This window comes from Sinohyriopsis cumingii, chromosome 11 (genome assembly GCF_028554795.1).
Source record: "Sinohyriopsis cumingii isolate HCF-2022 chromosome 11, ASM2855479v2, whole genome shotgun sequence".
In the NCBI taxonomy this organism is placed as follows: domain Eukaryota; kingdom Metazoa; phylum Mollusca; class Bivalvia; order Unionida; family Unionidae; genus Sinohyriopsis; species Sinohyriopsis cumingii.
In genome coordinates, this window is record NC_142971.1 from 49,718,366 (window position 1) to 49,734,587 (window position 16,222).

General features: G+C 34.1%; 1 protein-coding gene across 1 annotated transcript in view; it reads left to right on the plus strand.

The window, feature by feature from the left end:
• The first annotated feature begins 9,274 nt into the window (after positions 1-9,274).
• The window catches only part of LOC149788422 (histone-lysine N-methyltransferase SUV39H2-like), a 35,175-nt gene continuing 28,227 nt past the window's right edge, over positions 9,275-16,222 (plus strand). The window contains exon 1 of the mRNA XM_089974402.1: positions 9,275-9,579. Coding sequence (XP_089830528.1) covers positions 9,402-9,579 — 178 coding nt within the window. The 5' untranslated portion in view covers positions 9,275-9,401. The remainder of the gene's footprint in view (positions 9,580-16,222) is intronic.

A 16,222-nucleotide genomic window follows, 5' to 3' on the forward strand; every position in this document is an offset into this window, starting at 1 on the left:
AGGTATAGTGTTCATTTATAGCTTTGTTTTTTCCATCATACGTTATGATGTCATTATCATAATAGTTTTCCACTGAGCTGTAAAATATTTTTTATTTCCCTCTTATAACATGTTTTTTTGTATCTCTTCTATAGTTCGGCTTTTTGTATTTTTGTATTAGTAACCTGTGTCCTGATTGCACTTCTGTTTATCTCATTATGTCTGTTACACTCAGTCACTGTCAAATTAAAGTCATCATTAATTATTGTGTTATTGCTTTTTAGTTTATTCACCATATCATTAACATTGTTTAACTTACTTATAGCAGAGGTAATGATCTTTCTTGAACTTGTTAGCAGACAGGCTCATTATTGGATACAACAGTTAAAAAGGATATATTTTTAATACATAAAATCAAAACCTATGTCAACAGCTATGCCACCTATGAAATAATATGTTTGAATTGTTTCATACTGGTTTCTTTAAATTATAACCTTAGTTTTATCTTGTTCTTTTTTAAGCCATTCTGCTTCAGCTTTTTTAATTATTGTACAAGTTTTTCAATTTTTTCCTAAGTTCACCTCTACATGGATCCTTTTTCTTTTGTGAAGTGACCTTTAATTGTTTTTCTTCAGAATGTCTTCATTTTTTTGCACTACCTTCCATTTATATTGGAGAAAAAGTAAAGTGCATAAAGCAAGAAAAGTACAAGTTAACAACAGTATAAATTTAAAACTAAAAATCAATTAAGTTGTTGATTATTCCGATGCAAAATAATGAGTATATTCCATAATCTGACAACTGTTTTCCTAGTGGACACAGAGTGTACTGGCTTCATAGTCACTCATTTGGAAAATAATGATAAAATAATTACATAATGACAATCGAGCTGCAGTGTCTCAAGCACCGACAAGTAAATTCAACCAACTGATTTTTGGAATATAATGTTCAAATTTTAAATTCAATTTAAAACATGCACTATTTACTATGTTTAAAGTGAAAATGCTGAAATACTATGGTATTTAACTTAAGCATCTGAAAGTTTACATTGATATTCATCAGGTACATGTATTAATGAATTATTTCTCTTTTCTTGAGTAAATAAATATGCATAATTTATATTTTTTAGTAAAATTATCATTCCACCAAATAAGTGCATGTCTTTTTTTTTTAGATTTATAGAGAGAGTGATAAGGCAGCATTTCCTCAATGCTGTAATAATTGCATGTTGGTAACATTTCTCCATCTACATTCTTTATATGATGTAAATCTGACAAATTTTTCCAATCGTGTACAACAGTACCTCTATGGAGTCCCTGAACAACGCTATTTTTAGAGCCATAAGTTTGAAAGTTTTGTTATATTTTCTGTATTTTTACTGCCCCTCCCCATGGTTGTTTGAGTTGTTTGTGTAAACATTTGAAATATGAAGTGTGTCCACAAAGTAGACTGGGGATTCTTTAGGGTAAATTTCCCAGTAATAGTTGCCATGGTAACAGCAAGCAAAGTCATTAAACTGAAAAGTGTAAAAGTGATGTCATTTTTGTTCTATTTTAAACCCGACAGCAAAATGTATACTAGCTAAATATGTAAACTTTTAAACTACATGTATCATCTCAATTTCAGCTGGAAAATGTTTACAAAACTAAATTGACACAAGTTGGCAGCTATTTCTTAAGTATTAGGATTACACACAAATTTTTACCATTACAAACAATTAGTTGTCCATTTTGTTCCACCAGTAAGTGGCTTTTTGTGTGACTCACTTGATGGAAAATGTTATACCTCACATTTCATCAAACAGGGAACTTTGCATTGTGGGATACCTCACATTTCATCAAAACAGGAAACATTGCATTGTGTCCCTGCAATTAAAACAATATACACATATTAGTAAAGAATCTACAAGGTTAACATAGACTTCATCAAATAATACAGGCATGAGAGAAGGTAATACAAATTATACAAAGTTTACAACCTGTTATCGGGGGACACGAGTGGCCGAGTGGTCTAAAGCGGTCTCCGTTACGGATCACTGCCATCTCACCTCTGTCTGCGTAGGTTCGAGTCTCAGATTCGGTCAATGGGGGTATGTGAGAAAGCTTGCCAGTAGCTTCTCGTGGGTTGGTGGTTCTTTTCGGGGTTTTCCCGGGTTCTTCCTCCACCATTAATACTGGCCGCGACGTATAGCCTATCGTGTGCTGAAAAATGGCATTAAACCCTACAACACCAACAACAACAACAACCTGTTATCAAGTAGATATATCACAGCTGCCATGTATAAATGTATAATTTCTAGAAAGCTGAAACATTAGATGTTTGTTTAATATCATGTTGCAAACTGTAACGATGTAAGCAAGAAGAGTGGTTAAAATACCTTGTTAGAACATTTTGTATATATGTGTGTGTGTGTGTGTGTGTGTGTGTGTGTGTGTGTGTGTGTGCGTGTGTGTGTGTGCTCTACTCTCTACTAATTGTGTTAAATTAAAATATAATACTGAGCATTCAATTATTTAAGACCTTGACAGTAAGAACAACAAAATGAATAATTAACAAGATGGCCACTATCGCTTAACCGGCTTGAAGCAGCTGTTCCATTTTTTTAGCGCCATTTTCATGATATTTGTGCTTGTTGCCTGTTTTCATCTACGTTATTGTGTTCATTATGTATTGGTTGTTCAATTCGTATGTGTTTCTTCATCTCCTTGTTTTGAAAATGAGAACAATTAGACTTTTTCTCAGCTGTCTTGCTCCACTGTTTTTAAACGTTGGATAGCAGAAAGATTACAGTCCTCACCCTCCTTGATTTGTCTGCAGCATTTGACACAATAGACCATGATATATTACTTCACCATCTCCAGCATGTATTTGGCATCCATGATACAGCCTTACTGTGGTTCAAGTCCTACTTGGTCAACAGGACACAAATTGTATCTGCAAATGGAATACACTCCAGCCCAGTTGATCTATGTTGTGGTGTTCCACAGAGGGCTGTTCTTGGACATGTTCTCTTCATTCTATACACTCAGTCGCTCTCAAGTGTCATAGATCATCATCCAGTGTCCCACCAATTGTACGCTGATGGCACCCAAATATACAAATCTAGCCACCCAACTGAAGTTCATGCTACCATCCAAGGTGTAGAGAGGTGCATTTCTGATGTGAAATCATGGATGACATGTAACAAGCTGCAGATGAATGATGATAAAACTGAGGCCATTCTAATCACAACACAAAGACTTTCTCATTCACATCCTTTACCTCAAACAATAAATACAGTGTGACCCCGCTATAGCGCGCTCCGTTATAACTCGAATTCGGATATAACATGGTCGTGGTGTGGCTCCCGAAATTTTATATACATGTATTTTTCTTGTGTACAAAAAAATTCTTAATAAGTACAAAAAAAATGTAAAAAGTTGCTTATCATTTTGGGGAAGAGATCACATATGAATTATGCAAGACGATTGTGGCTTGGCTCCTGAAATTTTATATGTATTTTTCTCGTACACGAAAAAGTATTTTTCTCGTACATGAAAAAGATGTTTTTCTTATCTTCTTAAAAGTAAGAAGAAGAAAAAATGCATAACAAGTTTATTCTGGGATTGCGTAGGTCTTCACCAATGTCGCAAACTTGGATTGTTTTTCCTTATTGGCTGCAAGACATACCATGTGGCTTTTTTTTATATGTTGGCGACTTTCTTGGCTGTTTAAACTTTTATATACAACCATTAGTTTGGAGTGCAGAAATTCAGAGGCCCCATGAAAGGAAGCTGCAAATTGGATATAAAATGCACTGAAATTTATCTATTGTTAAATAAACAAATTCTTTGTCCATACTGACAAACCATCTAAACAGAGCATTGTTATATCATAATCCGCTTATCCTGACATCTAGCATGAGTTCTGTATATTGTGAAATATCCGCTCTTTTGTTGTTGACATTCCTGGTAATGGAGATCAACTGGACAAGGCATTGTTTCGTAATCTATCTTTCATCGGATTTTTGGCCGCTCGCTAGTAACTAATATATTTACAAAGACTGACATTTGTATGTGGATGGTAAGTAAAATTCCTCTTCGTTTCACTCAGAATTAAATTCTTTAGAACGCTCACATTTTCTGTAACAATCCCTGTCATCAGAACACCTGCGTCTCTATTGTCCGTTGACCATTTGTTAATTTTCAGAGGCATGCATGGAAGGCAGCATCACGCTGCTACCACAAATATATAAAAATAAAATTTAAAAAAAAATATACAAAAATTAATCTTACTTATTGGTTTATTCAGTAGGCATGGAGGGACAGTAACTAGAATAGTCTAAACGACGGCCAATTCCTTTTTAAAAAGGTACCCAGATAAAATAGTTTGCTGACATTTAAAAGGAAACAGATTACCTTTGAAGCACTGACTGTTATGAAAACGTACTCAGCAAATGGAAAAAATACCAGTCTCAATCATGCAATACAATTATTTGATGTTGCCGCCACAATAAGAAATGGGCTTTCGTTTGGTTCTCCAAAGCTGGCTGTGGCATTCTACGAACGCTCTGTTATGAGTTGGGGTGGGGTGCTCCCAATATTTATTTGAATTACTATGGAATTCCCACCCTGGCTCGTTTTTGTAGAAAGTGAAATTAGTGAATGAGAGAGATACAGCTCCAAGCCCCCAGTCAGCAATACCGACAATTAAATTATTAAGAACACAAAGGTGAAATTCAAAAGAATAACAATTTAATACAATTTAAACGATATTAATTTCCCAACCAATCTTCTTCCTCTCAACCATGTAACAACCTATTTCATCACGTGATTATAGTGTGAGATGGCTTTCCCCTGTACTTGGTTTCTACTCATCTGTGCTCTACTCTGCCAATTCCTATCCTCCTTCCGGCGTTCTCCGTACTCCGATTCTTCCTATCTTCTTCCCCTTTTGTCTCCTTTTCTCCTCTCCTTCTCTTTCTCTAGCAACTAGGCTTGTTCTCTACCTACTGCCTTGTTCTATCCTGTCTCTCTGAGACTCGGGACTTGACTACCCGGTAGTTCTGTCCCCAAAAGCTTCCTGTGAAAACACAAGGACATTAGCATGTTTCATTAGCCATCTCGCTCACACTAAATCAACAATCAATCATCAGATAGAGGCTATCTACATCTTCGGTCACGCATTTGTGCACATCGAAAACCACACATGTTCTTATAAAAAAACAATGTTGCAATAAGAGCAGTATCCTACTTATCATACAGACATCACTAAATTGCATCACATCAATATATTCTTAATCTCATTATTCTGAACAATATCACAATAATCAGATGCATTTCTGTTCATTACACTTCCACAAGTGTACACAAATATTCAAATATCCATATTATTTAAATTTACACACTGCAACCATTTCCAAAGTTACAATTTAATTCAACTATTGCAAAATCTAGAGCATCACATAAATAAATACACTAGTTTACCACGAAGTAACCAGATAGCGAATTACAATATTAATTCTGACTACGAGCTAGCAATCTACATAATCATTGCTCATTTCTCAAGTATGCATGTAAATTAAACAATATAAAGGTAATTCTATGTACTAACAATTCTAGTAAGTAAATATACATACTGCACATAATTACAATTACAATGCCATAACATTCTGCAACAATCGAGCAAATAACTCACTGACCTTTATGAAGCTTTCTGTCCTTGAATGTACCAAGGTTTCTTTTCCCGCCAATTCACGAGTTGCTTCCTCGGAGTTATTGATACAACTTCTCAGCATGATGCTTCACAATGACTAATTCGTTCCCAGCCCAAACGACTGTTAAATTCTGGTTCGAATTGATGGCCCCACCCTTCCTCACTTCCGATTGGATATCAATTCTACCCCGTTGGTCCAGATTAACAGATGAGCCTCAGGCCATCTGTCAAAGAGGGGAGATTTACAACAGCATCGAGGGTCCTTTGTTCTTAAAACAAAGCTTCCAACCTCTACATGTTAGTTTTGACACCTAACGATATGGGCTCTTGTACACACACGAATCGCTACGATAGACGCAGGGTCTACATACCATGGCGCTAACCCATTCCTTTGTTCCTGACTTACGTAATCGCGGACAGGCAAACGTGACACTGGCCTTTAGCGGTGACTTCAATAGTGCATGCACCCTTCATCAAAGAAAGACGACTACAATCTTTCAATAACAGCAAAGAACTTTTCTTCAGAGGAAGTCAGTACCAAACTTAAATAAAATGGAATCTGATGGATTTTTGCATTTTCCAATGTGACTGGAACACGTTAACTGTGCTGTGAAAGTTTCCTTTTCGTAAGGAAAAAGTTTATGCCAACGGCGGCTTAAAACGCAAACTAACTTTAACTGACTTGGAACATACTTACAATGTGCATTGTCATTCGTTACATGATTGTGCTATGTTTTTCCACTGAATTCAGACCAATATGACATGTTACAAAATTAATGAATATGTTAAAGCTGTGTGTGCATATTTTCGATGGAATCACTTGTATTGTGGATTCAATGTATATAATGAGGTTAGCAGGTGAGTACACGGTGGTGATACTCTATTCATGCCATAATTAGACATTTATATATAAACATATCACGTATATGTACCAATTCATGGTTCTCTAAATAAAATAAACTATTATATTATGTCTTCTCTGTTTTCACTACAGATGCATTTCTCATTAATGCATCAATTCAAGATGGTAAATGTCCCGACGAAGTACATATTTTACTGCCTGCATTTATTACCCCCCCCCCACAAATGCTTTTCTTTTTGTGGGGGGTACATTTTCATCAGCTAACTGACTTGGTTGTATATAACACAGTTCGGTATATAACGCAGTCGGGTTTGATGGCTCCCAACTACCGTGTTACAGCGGGGTCACACTGTATCAGCAACACCAACATTAAATTCACACAATCAGTACGAAACCTAGGTGTTACTCTGGACAGTACTCTCACATTGCACCAACATGTCATGAACATATGCAAGGCTGCATATCTTGAGCTGAGATGCATCAGTTCCATTTGCAAATATCTTTCAGTTGATGCCACTAAAACACTTGTGTGTTCATTAGTACTTTCAAGATTGGACTATTGTAACACAATTCTATCTGGTTCATCTCAAAATCTGCTCCAGAAACTTCAAAAAGTTCAAAACACAGCTGCCCGGATCATACTTAGAGTACCATGATCAGAGCACACCTCCCCGCTCTTCTGTACCCTACACTGGCTATCCATTTGATCCAGAATCAAACACAAAATTTGTTCTCTGTGCTATGTTTCACTGACGGACTCTAGTCCAACATACCTATCCGACCTCAACCATGTGTACACACCAGCAAGATACTTACGCTCCTCTTCTGACAATCGTATACTCATTATTCCCACTATGAAAACAAAGTCATATGGACAGCGTTCTTTTGCATACCAGGGACCAGCAACGTGGAATGAATTGCCCACTGAACTTAGACACGACACAAAGACACAGTGATCCCATTCAAGAGTCCTCTCAAAACTCACTTATTTCGACTGCAAGAACAAACTTAAAGACCTAATAAAGTTTCCTACCTTAAATATTCTCAGCATGTTTTTTTAAGTTTTCTAATTGCATGGTGTTTGTTTTTGTAATCATATCATTATATGTTTTTTATCTTATATGTGTTGTCTAATGTTGTAAAGTGCTTAGAGCTTCTAAAGATTAGGCGCTATACACAAAGTCCTCATTGTTATTATTATTATTATTATTATTATTATTATTATTATTATTATCTCATGTCAGCTTTTTATTTATTTATTTGTATTGATATTTCTTTATTGGTATTGATATTTATTTATTAGTCTATAGTGACTAGATAAGGCCCTTAGTGATGTTCTTCAACATTTCCCATTTTTGACCTTGTGTTAGTTGTATTAATAAAGTTTGTTTATTAGAGTTATCTTTTTGTGTCCTACTTGTAGCATAATGCTGTGTTGTGCTAACCTCATTTGTGCTACTTTTAGAACTGTACACTATGTTTGAACTGTACTGAAAAGTGTACAAGTGTCAAAAAATAACATTCTTAGCAGAATCAGCAAAATATTTTATTTTTAATATTTTAGAAAATAATTTGAGAGAAATTTGTGAACCTAAACAAAATTAAATTGTAATTTATTACAGATAGCCACTGACAAGACACAGAAAAAACACTGGTGCTTGTTCCTACGATTCACAGATGCATGATGCATGAAAAGAACATAACATCGAGAGTTTAATAAACCAAAGCACTTTGAGAATATAAATTAATGAATTCAGAATTTTCCAATTTTTAAATTTTATTATAAAACTTGATGTCACACAGGTTAATAAAATGGATAAATTAATGAATCCATCAGAATAATTCACAATATTTCCAGAATATTATTTTAGTTCATGGAGTACTTTGTAATTCCATTAAATAATTTCAACTTTCTCTCAAATATAATCTAAACACAACATTAGCTGAAGACTGGTTTTAACATATGAAAGAAGAATCCAAAATAGGAATGAATCCATAAAAGGAATATCTTAACTGCTTATTTCTTTTTCATGAATACCTCCAAGAATCTATTATGATTATATGTTGCAATTTAGAAATTACCCCAAACTTGTCAACAGATTTTATTATTAGAACTTGACAACATATATTTATAGATTCTATGCAAGCTATAGCCACTCTAAATATCTTAAAATAGAATCTATATATGTGTACAAAATTTAACTATGTAGTATCTTCATTATAGATAATCACCACAATTTACAGTCATGAAAATAAATTACACATAATATAGATACAGTCATTTACACGTACCAAGAGTTATACAAAATATAGACATACATAACAGTAAACAATAAAACGGTAAAGATGCTACAAAATTTTATTCAATACAGGAATAAAATTTACACAAAAGTAATATTGCCTAAAACACCATTATAAGAAATTATTTAAACACAATGGACATATATATTGTAATACCACCAATTTGTATGCACAAATACAAATATACATGCATTTATTAATATGCACATTCGCTAGAAAGGTACTATAATTAATGTACAATTTATAAGAGAAAGTAAACAGGGAACATTCGATGTTTGTAAATCATATTAATATGAAAAGACGCACACGCATATATTCATTAGTATTTATTGCGGCTCCATTCCGGTCTGAATCGGTATCATTACCCGTTTTAGTCCAATTGGAAATTAGACCCACCTATTTTTAGCCAATCAAGTACAACTACGACAGGAAATTGTGGCCAAGGAGAATTTACGCGCCAATTTGACCTGAGACTTTTGCTTCTTTCCGACATTTAGCATTAAGACTGTCTGTTTTAACTTAAATTTGGTTTTATGGGTGTGAGTTTACTGTTTTAATGTAGACCATGTCGGGAATTATTGAGATTTTCGAATCTAGTATACCATGTCTGTCTACAATCATCGAGTTACAAGAAGCAGTTCAGCGTGAGGCGCTTGCTTTCTCAGCCGAAACAAATAAATACTTGCTTTATCACACTTTGAAACAAGTAGGGGCATCTGCGGCTCAAAGAATAGTTCAACAGCGTAAGTTAGTACTTATCGGTAATTCTACTGTGCCACACTGCACGATACATGGGCACGTATAGTTGTTTACACTTTTCCTACATGTACTATGCAGTACAATAACTACAATGCTGTCGGCTATTTCTGCGCACCTAAGGATTCTGTTTTCAGTATTGAAGCAAATCGCTTACTGAATTTGACCGACTGACGAAAATAAAGTATTGCAATGCTTAGCATTTGAAAAAAGGCAACTGTCACCAGACTATTCTCTTCAAAATAATATTAATTTTGGACACTGGATATCACACTCGTGTTTTCATGACTCGCGATATGTCGGCCAATTCTGCGCACAGCTTTGAAAAGATGTAATGTTTGTCCATCGGGCTTTAGAAATTAAATACATTTCTTTGGTCTGTTTCTGACACAGTTCAGTCAAGCAGTTAGGGCATGTTTATAGCTAATCCTAGAAATTTCAGCGTAACATTGCCAATAAATGGCAAGTAATATTAAGCCCACCAAACCGATCTTGTAAAAACATTAGTAAAGTTCAACATTTTATTTAAAAAAATAAGCTATTATGTGGAAGAGAAATAACAATGAATAGGGTGTAATGTGTTTGTCTTGTTTATGGGGAATAATTACTAAACAGTTTAAAAACAGACTATACGCTGGGAAATTTCGTGGCAATCCTGTTATAGCATCAAGCTGACATGTTGGGTTGCAGATGATTTTGTATGTGTGGGGAAAACGTATTGCAAAATTGGAAACTTGGATTAAGATGTCGATTTTTTTTTTAAGGTATACATTTCCATCATTTATATAATGTATTTAATTGTATGATTCTAAAATACACAGTAAACAGGATTTACTGGGTTACAGGTTCAAGAGGGTCATGGAGTGGGTCTTCATGTTGACATTTAGAAATCATATTTTCATCTGCATTTTGAGTCAAAATGTGCGATATTGTCACTTTATCAGTATCACTTTTCTTAATTAAGTATGATCATTCTTTCTTTATACAAAATGGATTTTTGACCCAAAATAACACGTGTTTACAGAAATGACGTATCATTGAGCAGAATTACCAGCCGCGCAGAATTGCAGACATGGTGGTATATATGACAGGTAAATTGTAAGCAACGATATGAGCCCCTGTGTTGCACGATAGCATTGGAAAATATTTTATATTTTATACTAATACAGCTGATCAAAAAGGTCTAGCATACATATAGTTTTTTTTCGAATATTTTACAGAGAAGAAGATATAATTTTGTTTGCTGAAATGATACACATCTTCACAAAGCCAGCTAATTAATAAACTTGATGGTCTTTTAATCTTTACAAAGTGTATCAATGGGTCATGCTGTTGTATGTTCATACATGAGTTGTATTTCTAATATGCTGGTTACAATCTAATATGCTGGTTACAAGTATGGTCCCACATTTAAGACGTCAATGCTGATATTTATGTTTTGGGCGTCAAGTAGTCCAAGTGTCCTCTAACGCTTGTCACCCCATTCCATATTTAAAAAAAGTTGGAATTCGCCACACCATTTGCATAGCATTCATCATGCCTTTAATCCGCTGATAGAACGTACGTCGTTGCTGAAATTTGACCTGGATTTGGCCATTTGCATTACAAGTCACATGACTACAAATCTCGCAACCTGTGTCAATAACATCAGAGGTCATATAGTCACATGATATTGAAAATGAAATTTCTCAAGTTGTTGTACTTAAAATCTGGACGTATTATATAATAATTAGTAATGAGGACTTTGTATATCATAAAAGTCTTCTGGTGAAAATTTTCTGTCTCTGTGACCATCTATCTATTCAGGAGCATTGATAACAAAGTTTTCAAGATAACCACTGTGGTGGCCATTTGTATGCAAGATTGGCATCATTTTCATTTCAGACCAGCTTGATATAACCATCAATTTAGGATGAGCAGCAGGAAGAAGAATTTTATGATGGCCATAATGGATGTCAGACTGACACTCTTTTTATTAAGGAACAGCAAGATATCATATGAAGTCTTTTGGTGAAAACCTTATGTCAGTAGGGCCATCCATCCAGGACTGACAGTAATAAGAGTTTGAAGCTTGTAGCCAGATCTGTATTATATTTATTCTGCCTTGATTATATATCATAAGAAATTTTCTGGTGAAAACCCCATGTCAGTATAATAATAATAATGAGGACTTTGTATAGCGCCTAATCTTTAGAAGCTCTGAGCGCTTTGCAACATTAGACAACACCAATAAGATAAAAAACATTTATAATGATATGATTACAAAAACAAACACCATGAAATTAGAAAGAAAAAAAAAACATGCTGAGAATATTTAAGGTAGGAAACATTAGGTCTGTTAAGTTTGTTATTGCAGTCGAAATAAGTTTTGAGAGCACTATTGAATGTGATCACTGTGTTTTTGTGTCTTGAATAAGTTCAGTGGGCAATTCATTCCACGTTGCTGGTCCCTGGTATGCAAAAGAACGCTGTCCATATGATTTTTGTTTTCATAGGGGGAATAATGAGTATACGATTGTTATGTCCTACATTGTAGGACTACAGACAGACATAGACTTGTCATCTAGTCATATACTATTCTCATTCTCTGCAGGATAAAACGGTACTTTCAGACCGACTGCCTGTTAGGATTATGATTTTTATTAACCCTTTAGACAATTTCTGTATGCTCCATCAGGTGCTGAAATAATTTTGGTCACTGCACTGTTTGTTTTGCATGAATGCTTTTAAAGAAATTTATTGCCAATGTAAAGTTTTCATGTAACTTATAAGGCATTACAGTGTTTTTAAACAGAAGACCATGCAGTTGTGACAGTTTGGCCTGTAGCAAGCATTGTAAAATATATTTATATTTACAAATACTCGTGAAGAAAACCAGGGCCGTACTGATTTTTTAAAAAGAAAATGACACATGTACATGCTCATAGCAGTTGTTTTCTTTATAAAAAAAATCACCAAATAAAGACAGCTTTTTTGAGTGGAGGAATTTTTCAGATATTAAAAGATTAGCATTTATTGTAACTTGCTTGAGTTCATATTTTTCCATCTTGCAGATTAATACCATTTTGTAATTAAGCTACACCAATGTTTTCATCTCCATGGAAAAAGATATGTATTCCACAAAAAGTGAAATATAGATTTGAGAACATCAAAAATTGGCCCTGCATGCAGCCATCAAACATTGATGAACATTATGGTTTTCCTACAGTAGTATGCTGTGAATTTTAGAATTGGGAATGTGCACGGAGGCTCATATCATTGCTTACAATTTACCCGTTATATGTGTACTGTATAATAATATAACTGTATAATAATATATAGTACATGTATGACAGATAAAGTGTAAGGAACAATACGAGCCCCTGTGGGCATGTGGCAGAATGATGTGAAGAAGCACACAGCTTGCAAAAAGCACGCAGATATTGGAAAAATGGTGAGCACCCAGCAGACTTCAGCTCTGGAGTACTTTAAGCCACCTAATCAAGTTCTGTATGCTAACAGTGCAGATGCACTGATTGCGAGTTTTCTTGTTGAACATAACCTGATTTTCTCAGTTGGAGATTGGCAACAGTAACAGTAAAAAAGTATTTTCCATTGTAAGAAAAAAATAATACAAACTTTAGAGCCTCCTTAGATGTCGAAAATTTGCAACAATTTTAGTCACAAGATTAAACGGAAAGCAAGAAGCTTGAGCTGTTTTAAAACAAATTTACCACATCCCAATTGAGGAAGTTAAAGTCTGTCACAGCGTCATATAATGACAAATAGCGTGAAGTTTGTGTATATCAGTAACTTTGGCTGCAAATAAATTTGTATCTGTAATCAGTATAAATAATTTTATTTCTGGATTTTCATATAATGAAGTACTAACCATCAAAGTGGATGGAACTAGTGTCATGGTATAATTTTTCTCAAATTGTGTTCAGAGTTCACTCATTTTTATCCCTTTTTTCACTAATTTGCAAGTTTGAAAGGTTGGTAGCTTTGGAGATGACTAACCTGATCCTTAAGATTATACATCTTCCTTTCTGTCAGTGAAAAAGGAATTTTATTGAACCTGACCACATTGTAGACCGAACTGTGTTATAAGCAGCCAGGTCAGTTAGCTGAAGAAAATGATGTATGTACCCAAATAAATTTGCTGGTGGTGGTGGTAATAAATGCGGGCGGTAAATAAAATACATGCTTAATTGGCACAGTTACCATCTTAAATCGATGCATATTAAATGCAAAATATACCTATAGTGAAAACAGAAGGCATATACAATATTTTACTGTATTTAGAGAGCCACAGATTGGTAGATATATATGTAACTTTGCCGTATCATAATTGCATTTGCTTTATTTGTATATGTGTGCATTATGGCTATAATATGTTACATTTTGGTGCAAAAATTGGTTAACAATTGAGAAAGTTGTGAAGTTTTAAAAATTGTTGATTTTGCTAGTTTTTTATTTTCAGATGTTTTTCATACATCACAACCATTATGCTTTTGGCATAATCATTATGCTTTTTTCCCACTGAATTACGCCTTATGCATAAATTTGGATTACACATTTTTTTTGCATAATCATTACGCTTTTTTTTCCACTGAATTATGCCTTATGCATAAATTTGGATTACACATTTTTGGTATATCCCCCTCCCCCCAAAATTTAATTTGTTTTATCATTTTTATTAACATCCCGGTAATCCCACAGACTGTATTCTAGATGTGTTGTGATGTGATTTGGATTTTTAACGTAACTTGAACAATTTTTCAGTCATATCACTACGATGTCTGCAATGTGGCAGCTTATAGTGATGTCTAGCACTGGGGCATCATGCCGCAGACATGTAGCATGATGTCCCACCCAGTCACATTATCCTGACACCAATCCAACCAGTCCTAACACTAACCTCTTAATGCTGAGTGCCTAGCGAGGCAGCTGTGGGTACCATTTTTGTAAGTATATGGTATGACTTGGCTGGGGATCGAACCCACAACCTCCCGCATCCGAGGCGGACGCTCTAACCACTAGGCCACGTGGCGGTTCCGTATTCTAGAAAAGACGGCCACTGTTTAACTACGACATAAGAGTGTGCTTGTCCATAGACTTCCATGCACTTTTCTAACAGTATTATGTTCTATTTGTAGCATCTGCCCTATTTCCAAGAAACATGCTGGTATCTAATTACAGACTTTTGACCTCGGATTCTATTTATAATATCTGTATGGCTTAGTTAGGAGAGAAGAGACTGGTTTTCTAAATTTTGATCTTTGCTCACAGTTTCTTAAAGTTTAAATTATAGATTATTTTTCAAAATTCACAAAAATCAGATATGGAAAAATCGTGATGCTATTATAAGAATTTTTATTACTTGCAATCAAGATTTTACTGATGTATACTGTGAAAATTTAATTGACAGTGTAGGTATGCAGCACATTTTTTTAATGCTCTGTTTTGAAACTTCAAAACTTGCTGACATTTTTAAGTATTTATTTTTCAGGAAGGGTACAGTCATTGAGATAAGACTTATAAGTTATTGGTTTTATTTTCAGTTTCAGGTAAATTCTTACCACTATGTACAAATTAGAAAAATTAAATGAGTCAAAATAAGTTAAATAACAAGATTAACCCATTAAAAAACACTATATGGAAAAGAAATTACTGATAAATAAAATCCAAAAGTTTATATGAGACTAATACTTGAATATATATAAAGAGGATGCTGATTAAGTATAAAACATTGTTATGTATATTTAATTTGCACTGTTGTTTTCTTTTTGTTCATTTTTTGCTATGGGGTATGTGAAATTGTATTTTATAGCTGACCTTTTCCAAAATCAAGTTAAATTACTACCAGACCAGAACCATCAATTTTAGTTTTGTAAGTAACATGTTTATTTCGATCAGAGTCCAAAACATTGGAATTTCAACATGAAATGACGGGTCTACCTGATGTTGACTACATTCTATATTATAATTTTAGTAATGGGCTTTGTCTAATTATAGCTTGGATTGTTCTGGAAATTAACTTTTGTCCTACATCCTGGCTCTTGTTTTGTGTCTTAGGTTATTTTTTACATAATCTTTTGTCAAGAAATTATTCATTCATGCTATAAGGTCTTGAGGTCGGGTCATTTGTCATATCCAGTGTTTGATTTAGGCTGGAATTTATTTATTCAAATTATTTATTCTATAGAAATACAAAGTGCTCAATAATAATTTTGAACAGAAACATTCAACAAAAGACTTCGCACATCATTACAAAATGCCATTGGTACATTAGAGTCTACTGGCCACTATAGCCACATGAACACCTTCAGCATTGTAATTTATTTGGAATATCACTGAAGTTTATTCAGAACTTTATTCATCATGACTTGTATTATTAATTCAAGGATTATTTGGGATTTAATTCTCAATACTTAAAATTCTTTTTACGTTTTCATTTTGTATTCTAGGAAAATAAATTGTTGAATTTTTACAAAACTTTTTTCTTCTTCATTTTCTATTACATATACTTGGTTTAAGACCAGATGTGATAATTTATGGTAAAGTGTGTTTTTCTTGTAAACATATGCAAGCCATAATAACAGAGCCACTGGACATATTACTAAGCTGGATATTTGATTTGCCCCATTG